Source organism: Mobula birostris, chromosome 26, assembly GCF_030028105.1.
Source record: "Mobula birostris isolate sMobBir1 chromosome 26, sMobBir1.hap1, whole genome shotgun sequence".
Taxonomy (NCBI): Eukaryota; Metazoa; Chordata; class Chondrichthyes; order Myliobatiformes; family Myliobatidae; genus Mobula; species Mobula birostris.
The window spans coordinates 1,876,204-1,895,142 of record NC_092395.1 but is presented as its reverse complement, the minus strand read 5'-3'; the positions used below and the strand labels follow the sequence as shown (position 1 = coordinate 1,895,142).

At 42.5% G+C, this 18,939-nt stretch overlaps 1 protein-coding gene across 1 annotated transcript; it reads right to left on the bottom strand.

Moving 5' to 3' along the window:
* Positions 1–2,106: 2,106 nt before the first annotated feature.
* On the bottom strand, positions 2,107–17,980 carry ndufa13 (NADH:ubiquinone oxidoreductase subunit A13). The gene is made up of 5 exons (XM_072244608.1): positions 17,834–17,980; positions 16,630–16,708; positions 13,809–13,880; positions 4,945–5,014; positions 2,107–2,336 (listed from the first exon to the last, which is right to left on the bottom strand). Exons 1-5 carry the CDS (start codon positions 17,925–17,927, stop codon positions 2,217–2,219), a joined length of 435 nt encoding a protein of 144 aa, XP_072100709.1. The 5' UTR covers positions 17,928–17,980; the 3' UTR covers positions 2,107–2,216.
* Between the last annotated feature and the right edge of the window lie 959 nt (positions 17,981–18,939).

Genomic DNA, 18,939 nt, shown 5'->3' with positions numbered 1-18,939 from the left:
AAAACGTGCCAGGAGAGCCTTCACTCCGAAGTCTGGCGCTGATGCCACTATGCCACCAGCTGGCTGATAAGATAGTGAGCAGACAGTATCTTTTTCCAAGGGTTGAAATGTCTAATACCAGAAGGTGAGAGGAGGTAAATTCAAAGGAGATGTGGGGGCTAGGTTTTTACAGAAAGTGGTGGGTGTGTGGGGTGCTAGTGGTAGAGGCAGATACATTAGGGATTCTTAAGAGATGTTTAGGTAGGCACATGAATGTGAGGAAAATGACAGATTGTTTAGTCAGAAGGGTTTAGTACAGTTAGGCATTTGAATACTAGTTTAATGGGTTCAACACAATACTGTGGGCTAAAGGACCTGTTCCTGTGCTGTACTGTTCTGTGTTCTATGTGGGTGGCTTTAATGCACATGAGAGGAGCAAGACACTGAGAGCAATGGTGGTCGGAGAACGGACAGTGAAGGGAATCAGCAAGTGCTCCACTGTAGGTGATGGAGTGTCACCTCTTTGGAGTGACAAATGAAGAGCCCTTCTTCCGGAGTTATGTTCATGCCAAGGTGTCCTTGGAGAGGGAAACTGTGATCTCTATGGGTACAGTGGGGGTTTCCGAAAACAGGTAACTGAGTGCTTTGTAGATGATAATCACGTTTTAATTTGAAATTATTGCCGGTTTGGTAAACACAACCATTGTATGAATTTTGTATTTGAATGAACGTTTGTATGTTTGTAAGAAAAATGTGTAGCGGACAATGAGAAGCTTCTTGATAGAGGGGCATAAGATTATGAGGGTAATAGAAAGAGTGGACTGCCAAGTTGGCAAAGACTAGTACCAGAGAACATCTGTTAATGGTGAATATACAGAGAGATGACACAGGTAGATTTTTTTTTAAAAACAGTGGTGGTTGTGTAGAATGCACTGCCAAGGCTGCTGGTAGAGGCAGATACATAAGGGATATTTAAAAGACTTTCAGATAGGCACATGGATGTAAGAGAAATGGCGAGTTATGGACTGTGCAGGAAGGAAAGGATAGATTGATCAGGGAGTAGATTGAAAGTCAGCAAACTTTGTGGGCTAAACAGCCTACACTGGGCTTCAGAACATCCCATGCATCACCAATATATAAGCTACGACACTCAAGGACTTGGACTATATATTTTTTGTAACTATTTTTCTACTATCTTAATTATATGTGCAATATGACCTGTGTGCTTTGTGACTGTTGGTTGAGTGTCTTGCACCTTGGCCCTGGAGGAACACTTTCATTTGGCTGTTTTCATGTGTATGGTTAAATGATATTTAAACTGGTATGGAGGGGCTATTGCACAGGACTGAAAAAAGCTGAAGAAGGTTGTAAATCTAGTCAGTTCCATCTTGGGCACAAGCCTACAAAGCACCCAGAACATCGTTAGGGAGTGGTATCTCAGAAAAGCAGCATCCATTATTAAGGACCTCCAGCACCCAGGGCATGCCCTTTTCTCACTGTTAGCATCAGGTAGGAGATACAGAAGCCTGAAGGCACACACACTCAGTGATTCAGGAACAGCTTCTTCCCCTCTGCCATCCAATTCCTGAATGCATTTTGAAGCTTTGGACACTACCTCACTTTTTTAAAGATATATAGTATTTCTGTTTTTGCACATTTTTTTAATAATCTATTCAATATACATAATTGATTTACTTGTTTATTATGTTTTATTTTATTTATTTGTTTTCTTGCTCTGCTAGATTATGTATTGTATTGAACTGCTGCTGCTAAGTTAACAAATTTCATGTCACATGCCGGTGATAATAAACCTGATTCTGATTAAACTACAGATCTCAGGTCACCTTTTCTAATTGGTCTTTCAAATGAGTTCAAGCCAACAGTCAGTCTATCTTTCAGATGGAGATAATCTGATGCCAATTATGGAAGAACAGGGGAGATCCCCAGTTTCTGACCATCATTACATTGTTCTGTGAGAGAACTTAAAGAAATTCCCTCATGACAACAAAGGGTTCAAAAGTATTCACCAGGCATAAAGCAGTATCTGACATTCTGAGATTGTGAAGGGCATAATTCTTTCAATTTACTTACTGACCCGTCTCTTAAAATTAAGAATAGAGTCTCCCAAATATATACAAGTTTTATTAACAATACCAGACACAGAAGAGGAGATTTTATGGAGGGGACCCCTTCAGGAGGACAGATCGCCATGAAGTCCAGACAGCCTTGCAGCGTGCTCACACGTACCACTGGAACCCATACTTCTCTCGGAGGTACTCCTCCCGGGGCCGAAGGTTGAACAACTCCTCCACCGAGGGCGTGAACCAGCGATCGGAGTGGTAAACACTCTCACCGACCTGTAACAGGTGATGCAATTAAACCACCTCTGAAATCAAACACCATCCCACCAACCAATGTTGATTTAAATCAATGTACAGAACAGGGGTCATATATTAAGTGTAGTGGTTAGCGTAATGCTATTACAGTGCCAGTAACTTGGGTTTAATTCCTGCTGCTCTGCGAGGAGTTTATACGTACTCCCTATGACCATGGGGGTTTCCTCCAGGTTCCTCCCACAGTCCAAAGGCGTACAGGTTAATAGGTATTTGGGCAGCACTAGGCTCATTAGAGTTGGAAGGACCTGTTACCATGCTGTATACATCTCTAAATAAATAAAAGAAAATCCCACACTACCAAGGCCAGAATGGAAGTGGAGGAGTATGCCATTATTAAAGTGATAAGTAAAACCTATTTCCTCTGGTTAGGGCACCCTGAACAAAGATGGAACTCAGCAGATTGAGGTGATTGCAAGGGTGTTGTGAGATCTGTAACAGGGACAGGTAAATGAAGAAATGCACCCCCTCCCCCCAAGCTGAAACCGGATGCAAAGTAGACCACAGGGTGCCTGCCTAAGCTTGTTGTGGTTGAGGAGGTAGTTTGGGTTAAATCCCCTCTGAATGTCCACTGTTCTGTTCTCCTCATAGATAAGGTGGTGAAAATTTTAAGTGCCCTCCAGCCCTGGTCTTGGCACAGGAACCAGTACAGCATCAGTACAACGTTCCCCCCAAGATACACTATCCATTCCTAAATGGGTAGCATTGGAATTACAATCTGCTCAAGGTTATGCACTTGGCTCTATTTTAGGTTCTTCTCTTCCTTTTGATTTGAAATGCCACAAACAGGTCTGTAACCCGGTAGTTAAATATACCTTACGTATTTGGTTTCAATTCAGAACATTTTTCAATCTAAACCAATTTGGGCTAGCGATCCCTATTTTACGTAACATATTTTTTCCTCCCTCTTCCACGGATCGTGCTTTTCAAATTTGGAAGTCTAAGGGTATTTCACGGTTTTTGGATTTATTTTTAGATGGTTCCCTTATGTCTTTTGAACAATTATCTAATAAATATAGCTTACCAAGAATACATTTTTTTAGATATCTCCAAGTTAGAAATTTCTTCCTTTCCAGTGCTCCCTCCTACATATATTTTAGATACTATAATTAACCTTAATCCATGTCAGAAAGGTGCAATGGCTATTATTTGTAATATTATTATGAAACTTGGGAAAGCTCCATTTGATAAGATTAGGTCAGATTGGGAACAGGAATTGGGCTTTATTATTTCGGTGGATGACTGGGTGCAGATTTTACAACTAGTCAATACTTCCTCTATCTGTGTTAAACATTCCCTAATTCAATTTAAAGTTGTCCATAGAGCACATAAGTCCAAAGATAAATTAGCTCGTTTCTATTCTCATATTAATCCTTTTTGTGACAGATGTCAGGGGGAGATAGCCTCTTTAACTCATATGTTTTGGTCCTGTCCTACTCTGGAAACTTTTTGGAGAGATTTTTAATATTATCTCAAAGGTATTGAATATAGATATTTCTCCTCATTCTATTACTGCTATCTTTGGATTACCTAAAATTTCCAGTAATCTTTCTCCTTCAGCCCGTAGAATGATTGCATTTCTTACTTTAATGGCGAAAAGATGTATTTTACAACATTGGAAAGGGACTAATGCTCCAACTACGTTTTTTTGGTTTTCCCAGACGATATTATGCTTAAATTTGGAGAAAATTAGAAGTAATCTTTATGATTCTTCAGTTAAATTCAAACAGACCTGGAGATCTTTTATTCAACATTTTCATTTAATGTAATTTTTTTTCTCTCGGTCCATATTTATATTCCCTTCTTGTTTTTTTTTAACTGTTTTTAATGGAGGTCGGGTTTGAGGATGTGATTTTAAGTTCTTTAACTCTACTTGTTTCCTAGTTAGCCCATTGCTTTGCTTTGCTTTTAGTTTAGTTGCACGGTGGGTTTTTTTTGTTTTTTTTTCTCTCTTTATTGATACATATAAAAATTAGTATACTATTATATTACCTTGTTATTTTATGTTTAAATTGCACTGTTTGTATTAATTTTTTTCTGTATTAATATTTCCTGTAATATATTATATTCTAACAGTGTATTAGTGCCTATATGGTTTACCTTCTGTGTACTTATTCAATAAAAAGATTTAAAAAGAAAGTACAACGTTCCCCACAGCCCCTTCCCAGTTTTCCCCAACCTCAGCCCGAATTGCTGTTGGCCCAGGCTCTCTGGGACTGTTGCGAGACTCACTAGCCCTAACTTTTATTTTATTTAGAGTTATATCACAGTAAGAGGCCATTCTGGCCCAACAAGCCTGCGCTGCCCAATTACACCCATGTGACCAAACACCCTTCTAACTGGCACACTTTTAGAATGTGGGAGGAAACCAGAGCACCCACATGGCCACGAGGAGAATGTACAAACTCCTTACAGACAGTAGTCGGAATTGAACACAGGTTGCTGGTGCTGTGAGACGTTATGCTAACTGCAATGCTACCATGATAAATGGATAGAAGATGGGCCAGCAGCCTGGGCAGGTTTGGATCACGTTTCAGAAAGCAAAGCAAAGGCAGGAAATGAGCCTGGTTACCTTCCACCCAGGAACATCCTTCATAATTTTCGCCTCCTCCTCAAGATTCTCCCGTAATAAACGTAGGTACCTGAGGAAAATAAAAAGGAAGTGTCAGAAATGAGTGACAAAACAGGATCACAAGATCCTGTTAGACATTGGTAACGTGGAATACCACAAGTCTGGTTCATTGGCGAGACTGACGGTGGGGAGCTGCATTGCCTGTGTTGTACGAGGACTAGGCCCAGACTACAGGGTCGTCAAACAGGAGAGGAGAGAACGAAGCAGTATGATCTGTACCAGGTGGCGGCTGGCCCTTCCCATTGCTACTGCCCTCCAGTGTTTGCCGGTGGAAGAACAAGCTGGACCATAAATCTACAATCATGCACTCAGTCACTTTCTTCTGACTGTATGTTTTTCTGAAATCGTAACCATGTATTATGTGCTGTTAGTACAGTGTTTTGCACCTTGGCCCCACAGGAACAAGATTTTGTTTGGCAATATTAATGTATGGCTGAATGATAATTAAATTTAACTTCCTTACTTACCCATTGCCTCCCTCTGATGCTCCTCCCCATTTTCTTTCTTCCGTGCCCTTTAGTACTCTCAGATTCCCCATTCTTCAGCCCTGTATCTCTCACCAATCAACTTCCTAGCTCTTTACTTCACCACCCCCCCCCACCAGTTCCGCCCATCACCTTGTGTTTCTTCCTCCTCTTCCCTCACCTTCTAACTCTTGACTCTTCATCTATTTTCTTCAGTCCTTGAAGAAGGATCTCAGCCTGAAACGTTGACTATACTCTTTTCTGTGGATGCTGCCTGGCCAGTTGAGTTCCACCAGCATTTTGGGTGTGTTGTCTGGATTTCCAGCACCTGCACATTTTCTTTTGTTTGTGATTGAACTTGTGTTTGTGTTATTCCAATTATTCCATATGACACAAAATTCCCTCACACCCACCTCCTGACCAATGAAGATCCTATCAGCCTCTGTTTTAAATATACTCAATGACTTGGCACTGAGAATACTCAAGGCCACCGATGGCAATAAATGGCATAGGTTCATCACCTTCTGGGTAAAGAAATGTGGACTTCAGGAAGGGCAAGACGAAGGAACACAAACCAATCCTCATAGAGCGATCAGAAGTGGAGAGTGAGCAGTTTCAAGTTCCTGGGTGTCAAGATCCTGGAGGACCAAACCTGGTCCCAACATATCAGTACAGTTATAAAGAAGGCAAGACAGCGACTATACTTCATTAGGAGTTTGAAGAGATTTGGTATGTCAACAAAAACACCCAAAAACTTATATAGATGTACTGCAGACAGCATTCTGACAGGCTGCATCACTGTCTGGTAAGGGGGAGCTACTGCACAGGACCGAAAGAAGCTGCAAAGGGTCTTAAATTTAATCAGCTCCATTCTTAGGTACTAGCCTACAAAGTACCCAGGACATCTTCAAGGAGAAGTGTCTCAGAAAAGCAGCGTCCATTATTAAAGACCCATCCCCAGCACCCAAGGCATGCCCTTTTCTCACTGTTACCATCAGGTAGGAGGTACCGAAGCCTGAAGACACACACTCAGTGATTCAGGAACAGCTTCTTCCCCTCTGCTGTCCAATTCCTAAATCGACATTGATCCCATGAACACAACTTCACTTTTTAAATATATATTATTTCAGTATTTGCACGATTAATCTATTAATTATACAAATACTGTAATTGATTATTAGTATTTTTTAAAGTTTTATCTTAATTATTTTTTCTTCGATGTTATGCATAGCATTGAACTGCTGCTGCTGCTAAGTTAGCGAATTTCATGACACATGCTCGTGATAATAAACCTGGTTCTAATTCCAAAAGGACATCTCTCTATTCTGAGTTGTGCCCGCTGGTCCTAGATTCCCCCCACTATAGGAAACATCGTCTCCACATCCACTCTTTGTAAGCCTTTTAATTTGCAATAGGATTCAATGTGATTTCCCACTCCCCCAATCTTCTAAACTCCAGTGAGTATATGACCAGTGCCATCAACCCTCAACTCCCGGAATCATTCTCGTGAACCTCCTCTGGACCCTCTCCAATGCCAAAACATCTTTTCTTAGATAAGGGGCACCAAACTGATTACGATACTCCAAATGCAGGTTTACCAATGCCTTATGAAGCCTCAGCGTTATATCCTTGCTTAAATATATAAACACCAATAATTAAAAATACTCAAAGCAGCTGGTAACTGAAAAGATGGCCATGCAAGTACTGGTCAGTAGCATCTCAAACTTCAAATACACAGGTACATACAGTCACGTGTGCACACAAACACTGATTTCACATGAGCATGTGCCCATTTATATGTTGTTCGTCCATCATTGACGTCGAGACTAGCGCGTGATTTGGATTTAAGTGAGGGAGAGTTGCGCAGCGTCAGCCTCACTCTCTCTTCCCAATTCCCATCTAGATCCAATGGCAAGATAGAGTCTAGACGGCTGGAGATGGGACTAGGCGCAGTGGATGACCAGGACGTCTTCTGTGTCTTGTCCTGCTCTACACGTTCCACGACACTTGCAGAGACCACCTTCTTGACCGTTGGACCTTCCATTGGTCTCATCCGCTCAATTCGCCGGAGTCTGTCTTCACATGCTGGGATAGACAACTCCCTATCTCACCGAGGGTTTGAGACCTGTCGGCTACCCTCACCTGGTTTAGCCAGCTTGTCGAAGCCGTTGCCCGGGGTGTGGCCGCTGTCGCATGCAAACAGCTACGGGGAGCCACAGGTGAGAGCTGAGTGCCAGGTGGGGACCAAAGGTGGACTAATCGCCCTGAAAAGGACGCGACATCTTATATAGAACCACACAGGTACATACACAGTCACCCACCCAATGGCAGACCAACACTCCAAAATATTTTTCTACAAATGTACAAGTATCCTGATCCTTATGCTCACCTACAACACCATATTCAGGTTTTCCCTCACACAAGTCCAGGATGCAAAGATTGTCTACTGTCATTCTTCAGGACTCGAGTGTAAAGGATAATGATTGATTACTACTGTGTATCTGATGCAGATTATAAAAACACAACTAAAAACAGGAACAATAAATCTAAATATAAAAACATTCTTATAAAACACCATGTATAAGAAACTATTATATACATAGACAATAGGTACATAACTTGACACTAGGTGATGTGGATGTAGTGGTGGTGTTTGAATATAGAGCGATCTTCATTCAGAAATACCTGATAGCGAGAGTTTAAACAATAAAAGGACGACCCACTTTGGGACTGAGGTAGTGCAGGCAGACATTTTAAACTCTGGAGTCAAGCTTTCAAACCATTTCTCCCCTGAAAACCAGCAAGTTTGAAAAATTTACACTCATATCAAGGGGGTAATATATTTCAGTTTGGTTCCCCATCTCTACAACCACCCGGCTCTCCCCTATGCCATATCTACCCCTCTCCCTATAAACAACACAAGCATTTCCAATTCATTAACACAAGATAATCTGCCTTTGCTTGGTTTCACCACCTCCTGAGATCTGTAACCCTGGCTGGCCGTTCTGTAGACATCTATCGGTGGAAATAACATTTAGAGCACAAGACAGAGTAAGACAGCAAGGAAACAAGTCCTTTGGCACCATCCAAGATGTACTTCTAAGTTATAAACACAAGACATGCTACAGGTGCTGGAAATGCAGAGACTGTTTACTCCTCTCCATTGAGGCTGTACAAGCCTCAGCGCTAAACTGACTATGGTCTGCAGCCATCAGCCTCCTGAATCTGCTGCAGCACTGAATTGGCTATGTGGCTGTGGACTCCCCCGCCCCCCACCCAGGAGTCTGCAGTTCAAAGTTCAAAGTAAATTTATTATCAAAGTACATATATGTCACCAAATGCAATCCTGAGATTCATTTTATTGCGGGCATTCACAGTAAATACTAAGAAAAACAGAATAATGAAAAACTATAGAGACTGACAAACAACTAACGTGAAAAAGATAAATGCTACAAATACAAATAATAATCGATAAACAATACTGAGAACATGAGTTGTGGAGACCTTGAAAGTGAGTCCACAGGTTGTGGTATCAGTTCAGAAGGGGAATAACTATTCTTGAACCTGGTGGTGTGGGATCAATGGCTCCTGCACTTCCTGCCTGATGGCAGCAGCAAGAGTGTAGGGCCAGGAAGGGGACTTCAGCCCCATTACATTTAACTCATCCCATTGACTGCAATTTCGCCCTATCATCTGCTTATCCTTTCTCACAGTCTCACTACACTACGTCTACAAACATTTGTAGTTGTATACCAACTGTCCCATCCTCAGCCCCATCATTCAGGTTCCCATCTCCCTTCCAAATGCCAAATTAGCTTAAAACCTCCCCAATAGCTCCACCAAGCCTTCCCGCAAAGATACTGGTCTCCCTCAGGTTGAGGTGTAACCTGTCCTCTTTTAACAGGTCATACCTTCCCCAGAAGAGATCCCAATGTTCCAGACATCGGAAACCCTGTACCCTGCACCAATTCCTCAGCCATGCTTTCACCCGCCAAACCATCCTATTTTTACCCTCATTGGCATGTGGCACAGACAGCAATCCAGAAATTACTATCCTGGAGGTCCTGCTTTTCAATTTACTTCCTAACTCATTATATTTTCTCTTCAGGACCTTCTCCCTTTTCATTACCTAAGTCAATGGTATGAATATGTAGTACGGCTTCCCGATGTTCACCCTGCCCCTTTAGAATGCTGTGGACCTGACCTAAGAGATCCCCGACCCTTGCACCTGCGAAGCAACATATCATCCTGGTGTCTCTTTCATGTCAACAGAATCTGCTTTCTGCTCCTCTAATTACGGAATCCCCTATCACTCCTGCATTCTTCTTCTCTCCCCTTCCTTCTGAACCACAGAGCCAAACTCAGTGACAAAAGACTCAGTAGAAAGCCTCTCCCTGGTAGATCATCCCTCCCAACAGTATCCAAAGCGGTACGCTTATTATTGAGGTGAACAATCACAGGGGTACTCTGCACTGGCTGCCTATTCTCTTTCCTCCTTCTGACAGCCACCCAGGTACCTGCCTCCTGTAACTAAGGGGTGACTACCTCCCTGTAGCTCCTATCTATCACCTCCTCATTCTTCTGCATGTCAAAGGTCATTCTGCTGCAACTCGGTACACTTTGTGCATATGTAGATATATAGTACGTAATTTGATAATAAATTTACTTTGAACACATTGAAATAGGTGCTCTTTATTGTTTCATCCAACCTCACAGTATTCCTTACAGCTGCAAGCTTTTGTACTGAAGTTTCCACAGTGAACTTGAACCCATAGCCTTCTGATCTAGAGCAAGAGCTCTGGCTTTAATGTCCCACAGTTCTGCACCATCGGGTGGAGTTAGCCATGGATGTCGTGTCCTAGCTATCATGTGCAAGCCAGGACAGTACAATACGGAGAGCAGGCTGCTGCCCGTGTAGCAGGCTCCCCCCGCCTCCACGCAGCTGGTGAAACCAGCAGAACAACAGAGACCTACACAGTTTGGCAGCAACAGCATCACAGGAGTTGCCAGTCAGCGTTGAACTCAACGTAAGTCTGCCTTCGAGACTTCAGCTCCCGATTTTTCACTCAGGGTTTACTCCCAAAGCCTTCCCATGAGTGGGTATAGCCACAAGGCAGTGGATGAGTTTGTCTTTCTCCTAGGTAAGCTGCCAGCCACAGCTGATGAGCCCCATCAGCCCGAAGTGGCTAGCTTTAAGGCAGGAGTAACTCACCTTTGCACAGAACCAGTAGAAACGGTTCCACTGGGCTTTGCAGCGAAGCCATACGTGAAGGCCAGGAGCTGGACTTGCTTGTTAGAGGCTATTTGAGTCACACACCATTGGGAGCATATAATAGGTTGAACGAGCTTACCCCCATTAACCCACCCCCCTACAACAATCTTAAGGAACCAATTATAAAGCCAGGACATGATTAAATGGCAAAACAGATGAGGACTGAAGGGGATTCTCCTCCTCTTCATTCCTGTGCTTCTATATGGGACTCTCACTCATCTCATGTACAGAGTATAAATGAAAACTGTATTTCATTTAATATAACCAAATAACCATACAATTACAGCACAGAAACAGGCCATCTCGGCCCTTCTAGTCCGTGCCGAACTCTTACTCTCACCTAGTCCCACCGACCTGCACTCAGCCCATAACCCTCCATTCCTTTCCTGTCCATATAGCTATCCAATTTAACTTTAAATGACAACATCAAACCTGCCTCAACCACTTCTGCTGGAAGCTCGTTCCACACAGCTACCACTCTCTGAGTAAAGAAGTTCCCCCTCATGTTAACCCTAAACTTTTGCCCTTTAACTTTCAACTCACGTCCTCTTGTTTGAATCTCCCCCACTCTCAATGGAAAAAGCCTATCCATGTCAACTCTATCTATCCCCTCATAATTTTAAATACCTCTATCAAGTACCCTTTCAACCTTCTACGCTCCAAAGAATAAAGACCCAACTTGTTCAACCTTTCTCTGTAACTTAGGAGATGAAACCCAAGTAACATTCTAGTAAATCTTCTCTGTACTCGCTCAATTTTGTTGGCATCTTTCCTATAATTCGGTGACCAAAACTGTACAAAATACTCCAAATTTGGCCTTACCAATACCTAGTACAATTTCAACATTAAATCCCAACTCCTATACTCAATGCTCTGATTTATAAAGGCCAGCAAACCTAAAGCTTTCTTCACCACCCTATCCACATGAGATTCCATCTTCAGGGAACTATGCACCATTATTCCTAGATCACTCTGTTCTACTGCATTCTTCAATGCCTTACCATTTACCATGTATGTCCTATTTTGATTAGTCCTACCAAAATGTAGCACCTCACATTTATCAGCATAAAACTCCATCTGCCATCTTTCAGCCCACTCTTCTAACTGGCCTAAATCTCTCTGCAAGATTTGAATACCTACTTCATTATCCACAACTCCACCTATCTTAGTATCATCTGCATACTCACTAATCCAATTTACCACCAAATCATCCAGATCATTAATATACATGACAAACAACAGTGGACCCAGTACAGATCCCTGAGGCACACCACTAGTCACCGGCCTCCAATCTGACAGTTATCCACCACTACTCTCTGGCGTCTCCCATCCAGCCACTGCTGAATCCATTTTACTACTTCAATGTTAATACCTAACAATTGAACCTTCCTAACCTTCCATGTGGAACCTTGTCAAAGGCCTTACTGAAGTCCATATAGACAACATCCACCGCTTTACCCTCGTCAACTCTCCTAGTAACCTCTTCAAAAAATTCAGTAAGATTTGTCAAACATGACTTTCCACGCACAAATCCATGTTGACTGTTCCTAATCAGACCCTGTCTATTCAGATAATTATACATACCATCTCCAAGAATACTTTCCATCAATTTACCCACCGCTGATGTCAAACTCACAGGCCGATAATTGCTAGGTTTACTCTTAGAACTCTTTTTAAACAATGGAACAACATGAGCAATCCGCCAATCCTCCGGCACCATCCCAGTTTCTAATGACATTTGAAATATTTCTGTCAGAGCCCCTGCTATTTCCACACTAACTTCCCTCAAGGTCCTAGGGAATATCCTGTCAGAACCCGGAGACTTATCTACTTCTATATTCCTTAAAAGCGCCAGTACTTCCTCTTCTTTAATCATCATAGTTTCCATAACTACCCCACCTGTTTCCCTTACCTTACACAATTCAATATCCTTCTCCTTAGTGAATATCGAAGAAAAGAAATTGTTCAAAATCTCCCCCATCTCTTTTGGCTCTGCACATAGCCGTCCACTCTGATTCTCTAAGGGACCAATTTTATCCCTATCCTTTTGCTATTAATATGACTGTAGAAACCCTTTGGATTTATTTTCACCTTACTTGCCAAAGCAACCTCATATCTTCTTTTAGCTTTTCTAATTTTTTTCTTAAGATTCTTTTTACATTCTTTAGATTCCTCCAGCACTTCATTTACTCCAAGCTGCCTATATTTATCGTAGATCTCTCTTTCCGAACCAAGTTTCTAGTATCCCTTGAAAACCATGGCTCTCTCAAACTTTTAACCTTTCCTTTCAACCTAACAGGAACATGAAAATTCTGTACCCTCAAAATTTCACCTTTAAATGACCTCCATTTCTCTATTACATCCTTCCCATTAAAAAAATTGTCCCAATCCACTCCTTCTAAATCCTTTCGCATCTCCTCAAAGTTAGCCTTTCTCCAATCAAAAATCTCAACCCTGGGTCCAGTCCTATCCTTCTCCATAATTATATTGAAAGTAATGGCATTGTGATCACTGGATCCGAAGTGCTCAACACATACCTCTGCCACCTGATCTATCTCATTCCGTAACAGGAGATCCAACACTGCCCCCACAGTCCAAAGATATACCAGTGGGTAGGTTAATTAGTCAAGTGTAAATTGTCCCATGATTAAGCTAGGGTAATATTAGGGGCTGCTGTCTGTGTAGCTCAAAGGGTCCGAAGGGCTTGTCCTGCAGTGTATCTCTAAATAAATAAACAAGGTTGGTGGAACATTGCGGGCCAAAAGGGCCTGTTCTGTACTATGCTGTAATGTTCTGTTTACTCTCTTTTGCCTTGACTCTCTGTTGATTTTCTGAAGAAGGGTTCTGGCCCGACATGTTGCCTGTTCATTCATTTCTATACAGGCTACCTGACCTGCCGATTCCTCCAGCATTTTGTGTGTTTTGCTCTGGATTTTCCGCATCTGCAGACTTGGTGTTGATTCTACAATGTGTTTTTGTTGCTAACAGAAATCTAACTACATATTAACTAGCACTGTTTAGTGACATGCTGCCTCTCAGTTTAGTTACAGTACAGCCTCTCCACTTACCTCCTATCCTGTTCAGCTTGCAACAAAGGCATCATTGCAATACGGGCTTCCAGGTCTTCAATTTGGAGGCGCCTGGGGAAGGAAAAAGGAAAAGATACAGAACAGAAAACCTGTAACCAAGTGTTAATACAACAACTCTATAAGGAAAACAAGCTAAAACTGATTAACAAAAGTATTGTTTCACAACTAAGGTATAAATGTTGATTTATATATTGTTACTATGGTTTCCAAGTTAGCTGATGATTTATTTAGAGACACAGCATGGTAACAGGCCCTTCCAGCTCAGTCAGCCTTGCTACACAATTAACTCATACCTCTTTGCAACGTGGGAGGAAACCAGAGTACTCAGGAAACCCACATGATTACAGGGAAAATGTACAAATTCCTCACAAAGTGCAGTGTGAAACGAACCTGGATTGCTGGCGCTATAACACTGTCATGTTAACCGCTAGGCTACCATGATGCAGGATTTAGAAAGGTTTCAAAGCAATGAGGGAGTAAGAACATGACAGATGGAATGTTATGTGGAAATGTGACATGAACCACTTTAGTCAGAAAACAGTGAAAAAGAATGTTTTTGAACTGGTAACAGTTCAGGAAATGTTGATGCTCAAAGGGATCCTGTGTAAAAATCGCTGGAAGTTAACTGGCTGGTGCCGCAGGCAGTGGGCAAGTCAGGTGGGTTGGTGGTTGATGCTTCTAAAGGCTTTGAATGCACGGATTAACTATATATGAAATGATACTGGGCTTCACTAAAACTACATCAGCATCATTGTTACAATTTGACTTCCTTTCCCAAAATATAATATTGCTGTATACACAGCTGTTCTCAATATTTCATAAAACTTACAAGGCTCAACAAGGTGGATGTCCTGAAGAAGGGTCTTGACCCGAATTGTTGAGTGTTTATTCCTCTCGATAGAGGCTGCCTGACCTGCTGAGTTCCGCCAGCATTTTGTCTGTTGATTTGGATGAAGGGATGATGGACCCCCCCCCCCCCCATAACTAGCTGGAGTCTATAACCAGAGGTCCGAAAATAAAGAGACCACTTTATATTGTGATAGAAATCAAAATGCAGCTGTTAATCTTTGGAATTAGGGTTAGGCAGAGGCTAAAGAGCAAAGCTCCAGAGATTAAGCTAACAAAGAGGTGGGACATGCTCTCTTCTCACTGCTGCCACCAGGAAGGTGGTACAGGAGCCTCAGGACCACCACCACCAGGTTCAGGAAGAACAGTTATTGCCCCTCAACCATCTGGCTCTTGAACCAGGTGGGATAACTTTACTTAACTTCATTTACCCCATCCTTGGGATGTTCCCACAACCTTTGACTCACTTTCGTCTCATGTTCTTGATATTTATTATTTATTTATTACTACTACTACTATATTTTTGTATTTGCAAAGTTTATATCTATCGAATACCAGTTGAATGCCCAAATTTGTGTGGTCTTTTAATGATTCTATTATGATTATTATTCTATTATGAATTTACTGAGAATGTCTACAAGAAAATGAATCTCAAGGTTATACATGGTGACATACATCTACTTTGATAATAAATTTACATTGAACTTTGGAATTCTCTGCAGTGGAGCCTCAGTCACTGATTTCATTCTGAACAGTTTCTTGAATATTAAGTTAAATAGTTAGTTACCTATTTATCTATTTAGTAATCCAGTACAGAACAGGCCCTTCCAGCAACCTACTTACTTAACCCTAGCATAATCACAGGACAACTTACAATGACAAATTAACCTACTAACTGGTACGTCTTTGGACTGTGGGAGGAGATCAGAGCACCCGGAGGAAACCCACACATTCAAAGGGAGAACGCACAAACTTCTTTCAGACAATGTCAGAATTGAACTCTGAAGTCTGGCACCCCCAAAGCTGTAAAAGCACATGTTAACCGCAATGCTACATGGCTTTCCAGATATTATGGAAACAGTGCAGTAAGAATCTTGTATTGACACAGGAGTCTGTTCGGCCCTTCAGATCCATTCCAGCTCCCCGCAAAACAATTCCCTTAGCCCCATTTCCCTTATTTAAACAGAAGTTATTCTCTCAGAAACTGCCTTGGTGTTGATTAAAGACAAAAGAAACTTCCCTTTGGTAAGTTTTAGTCATTAACCAACATCATGTAGTAAGTGGGTGGAAAGCAGAGCACAGAGAGGAGACCCATACACATTGTGAAGGGTGTCTTGATCCTGAGGTAAAGCAAAGGCATCAAGCTCTGAAACTGAAATGAGGAATGCTTCCACTGAATCCACAAACCCAAATTATTTTCCCCTTTGTAAATACTGCTTTTCCTGAAGCTGGTTGAGGTTTTGAGGGTGGCACTGTAGCATAGCAGTTAGGCATTGGTAGACTTGTAGTTGCGTTGGTTGTTAATGAGAAAAAACAATGTATTTCACTGCGTGTTTGTTATATATATCAAATAAAGCTAATATTTAATTTAAACATTAAGCATTGATTTTAATAATATTGATTTCAAGTATTGCCTCCTTAAACGAGCTGCCATCAGAATTGGTGGATGAGGGTTTGATTTCAACATTTAAGAAAAATTTGCACAAGTACGTAGATGGGAGGGGTATGCGGGACTGTGGTCCAGATACAGACTGATGGGATGAGGCAGAATCATAGTTCAGCATGGACTGGATGGGCTGAAAGGACTGTTTCTGTGCTGCAGTGCTCCAAGTCTCTAAGCAACCGTGGAATACAGTGCTGAGGGAATGTTTAATATCTACAGATGCAACACGAGCAGAGAGGAATAAGGAAATGGGATAAACTGAGGGTGAGGAGGAGCAGGCAGGAGACATACCGTCGCTCTCTGTTCCACTTGAAGAGCCGCCAGTAGCCAAAGATTAAAATCCCGACTCCAATCCCAAACATGCTATAACCTACAACATAACCACAAACGTGGAGTCATTCCTCGTGTAAGAGATGCCCCAGTTAAAAAAAAATGAACAAAACTATCTTCTCCTTGAAGGCAAACAACAGGAATTCTGCAGATGCTGGAAATTCAAGCAACACACATCAAAGTTGCTGGTGAACGCAGCAGGCCAGGCAGCATCTCTAGGAAGAGGTGCAGTTGACGTTTCAGGCCGAGACCCTTCGTCAGGGTCCTAATGAAGCTCAGCCCAAAACATTGACTGTTTATTTTTCTCCACAGATGCTGCCTGACTTACTCAGTTCCTCTAGCATTGAGTATGTATTGCTCAAGATATCCAGTATCTACAGAATCTCTTGTGTTCTATCCTTGAACCAGGGTTTGCGTTGGGATACAGGCATTGCTGGCAAGGCCAGAATTGACTGTCCCTCAGGTGAACAGTAAATTTTATGTGCCAGTTCTCACTAATGGGTCAGAGATGGAGAGAGTCAGCAACCTATAGCTCCTGATGTTAACATCTCAGACGACAAGTCCAGGTCCCAGACAGAATAAGATGCTGTCCACGTTAACGCTTAGACAAGCGGATTCAGATCGTCCTCCTAACGTGCTTGCTTTGAGAAGTTTCTGAGAGGGAGCAGAGTGAGAAGAACAGAGAGAATGTTTTAAGTTGGAACTTAAGTCGCAGCAACTTCATTCATTCGTTTTTCCAACTCTGATGAAAGGTCATCGACCCGAAATGCATCTCTCCACAGACAATGTTTGGCCTACTGATACAAAGGGAGCTGCAGATCTGTAGATCTGTAGCTGTAATGACCCAAAGGTCTGTAGGGGGAGGAAATGGCTGGGTGGAATGGGTGGAATGGGTGGAATGGGGGGGGGGGGGTCCGTGGGACTGAGCGGGTGAAGGGCGGTTGAGTGAGTGATGGGAGTCGAAGGCGAGAAGGGGATAAGCAGAGCAGATAGATGGGACAGGGACAGAGAAAGAGAGCGTGGAGGAGGAGACTGGGAGGCGATAAAATGGATTACAAGCGGCGGAAAGGACTAGGACTCGCGCCATGGGCTGAAGGACCACTCCGTGTTGAGCCTTCACTGCTCTAACGACACAGCCGAATTCAAGGAAAGAGTTTGTACCTACCTGAGAGCCCCCTCCGGGGGATGTTCCTCTTATAATCCACCGGACCGTAACCCCCCGGGGGAGGCAGATCCTGCGTCACCTTGACGGAGGCCATTTTCTCTGCCCACCTCTACTTCCGTTATTGTCGCGCAACCGAACCCGCCAATCCGGAAATCCCGCCCCCGTGACGTGACCCGGCGGGCTGTCAATCACTTGCCCAGGAGTTGAAGGGTCTCGGCTTGAAACGTCCACTGTGCCTCTTTCTATAGATGCTGCCTGGCCTGCTCAGTTCCTCCAGCGGTTTGTGTGTGTTCGCATTTGTAGTTGAGCAAAACTTAATCCATGCTTGATTTCGGTTTATTGTTTCATACTTTGCTTGCAATTTATTTCTTTATCCTTACTGCAATTAGTTCGCCTTACTCTCGTGTCCTGAAACCCTGTAAACATTTTGGTGAACAGGAATTTGACAAGCTTCTTTGGGCCGAATGGCCTGTTCTTGTCAAAAATTTTCTAATGTTGTATTTCACAAATAAATTACAATTTAATAAATCACAGCGTCATTAACTTTCATCCTCTCCCCGTGGCTTGTGAGAATCATTTTCACCCGAATGCCGATCCGATTTCATTTCGAAATTCTTGATTGACTCGGTTCAAAAAAATCTGTATTGAATTAAGTAAATAGCAGATTCTTAATCCGGAGAAATATAATATAAATATAAGTTCAAAGTAAATTTATTATTATCTGTCACCATATACTACCCCGATTCACTTTCTTGCGGACATGCATAGTAAGTGCAAAGAAGCACAAAAGAATTGAGGAAAACGAGCGCTTAGTGTGACGCTATTACAACTCCGGGCATCCTAGAGTTCGGAGTTCAATTTACGGCGCCGGTTCCGTAAAGAGTCCTTGTACATCCTCCCTGTGGAATGCTTGTGTTTCTCCCGGATGCTCCGGTTCCCTCCCCCCCCCACACACACACAGAGTCCAAAAATGTGCTAGGTCATTATTAATTGTCTCGAGATTGGGTTAGGGTAAAATCGGGGTTATGGAGTTGCTGGCGCGGCGTGGATCGCTGATAAAATACACACAACAAAGACTGAGAAGCGACCAATGTGCGAAAGGCAGC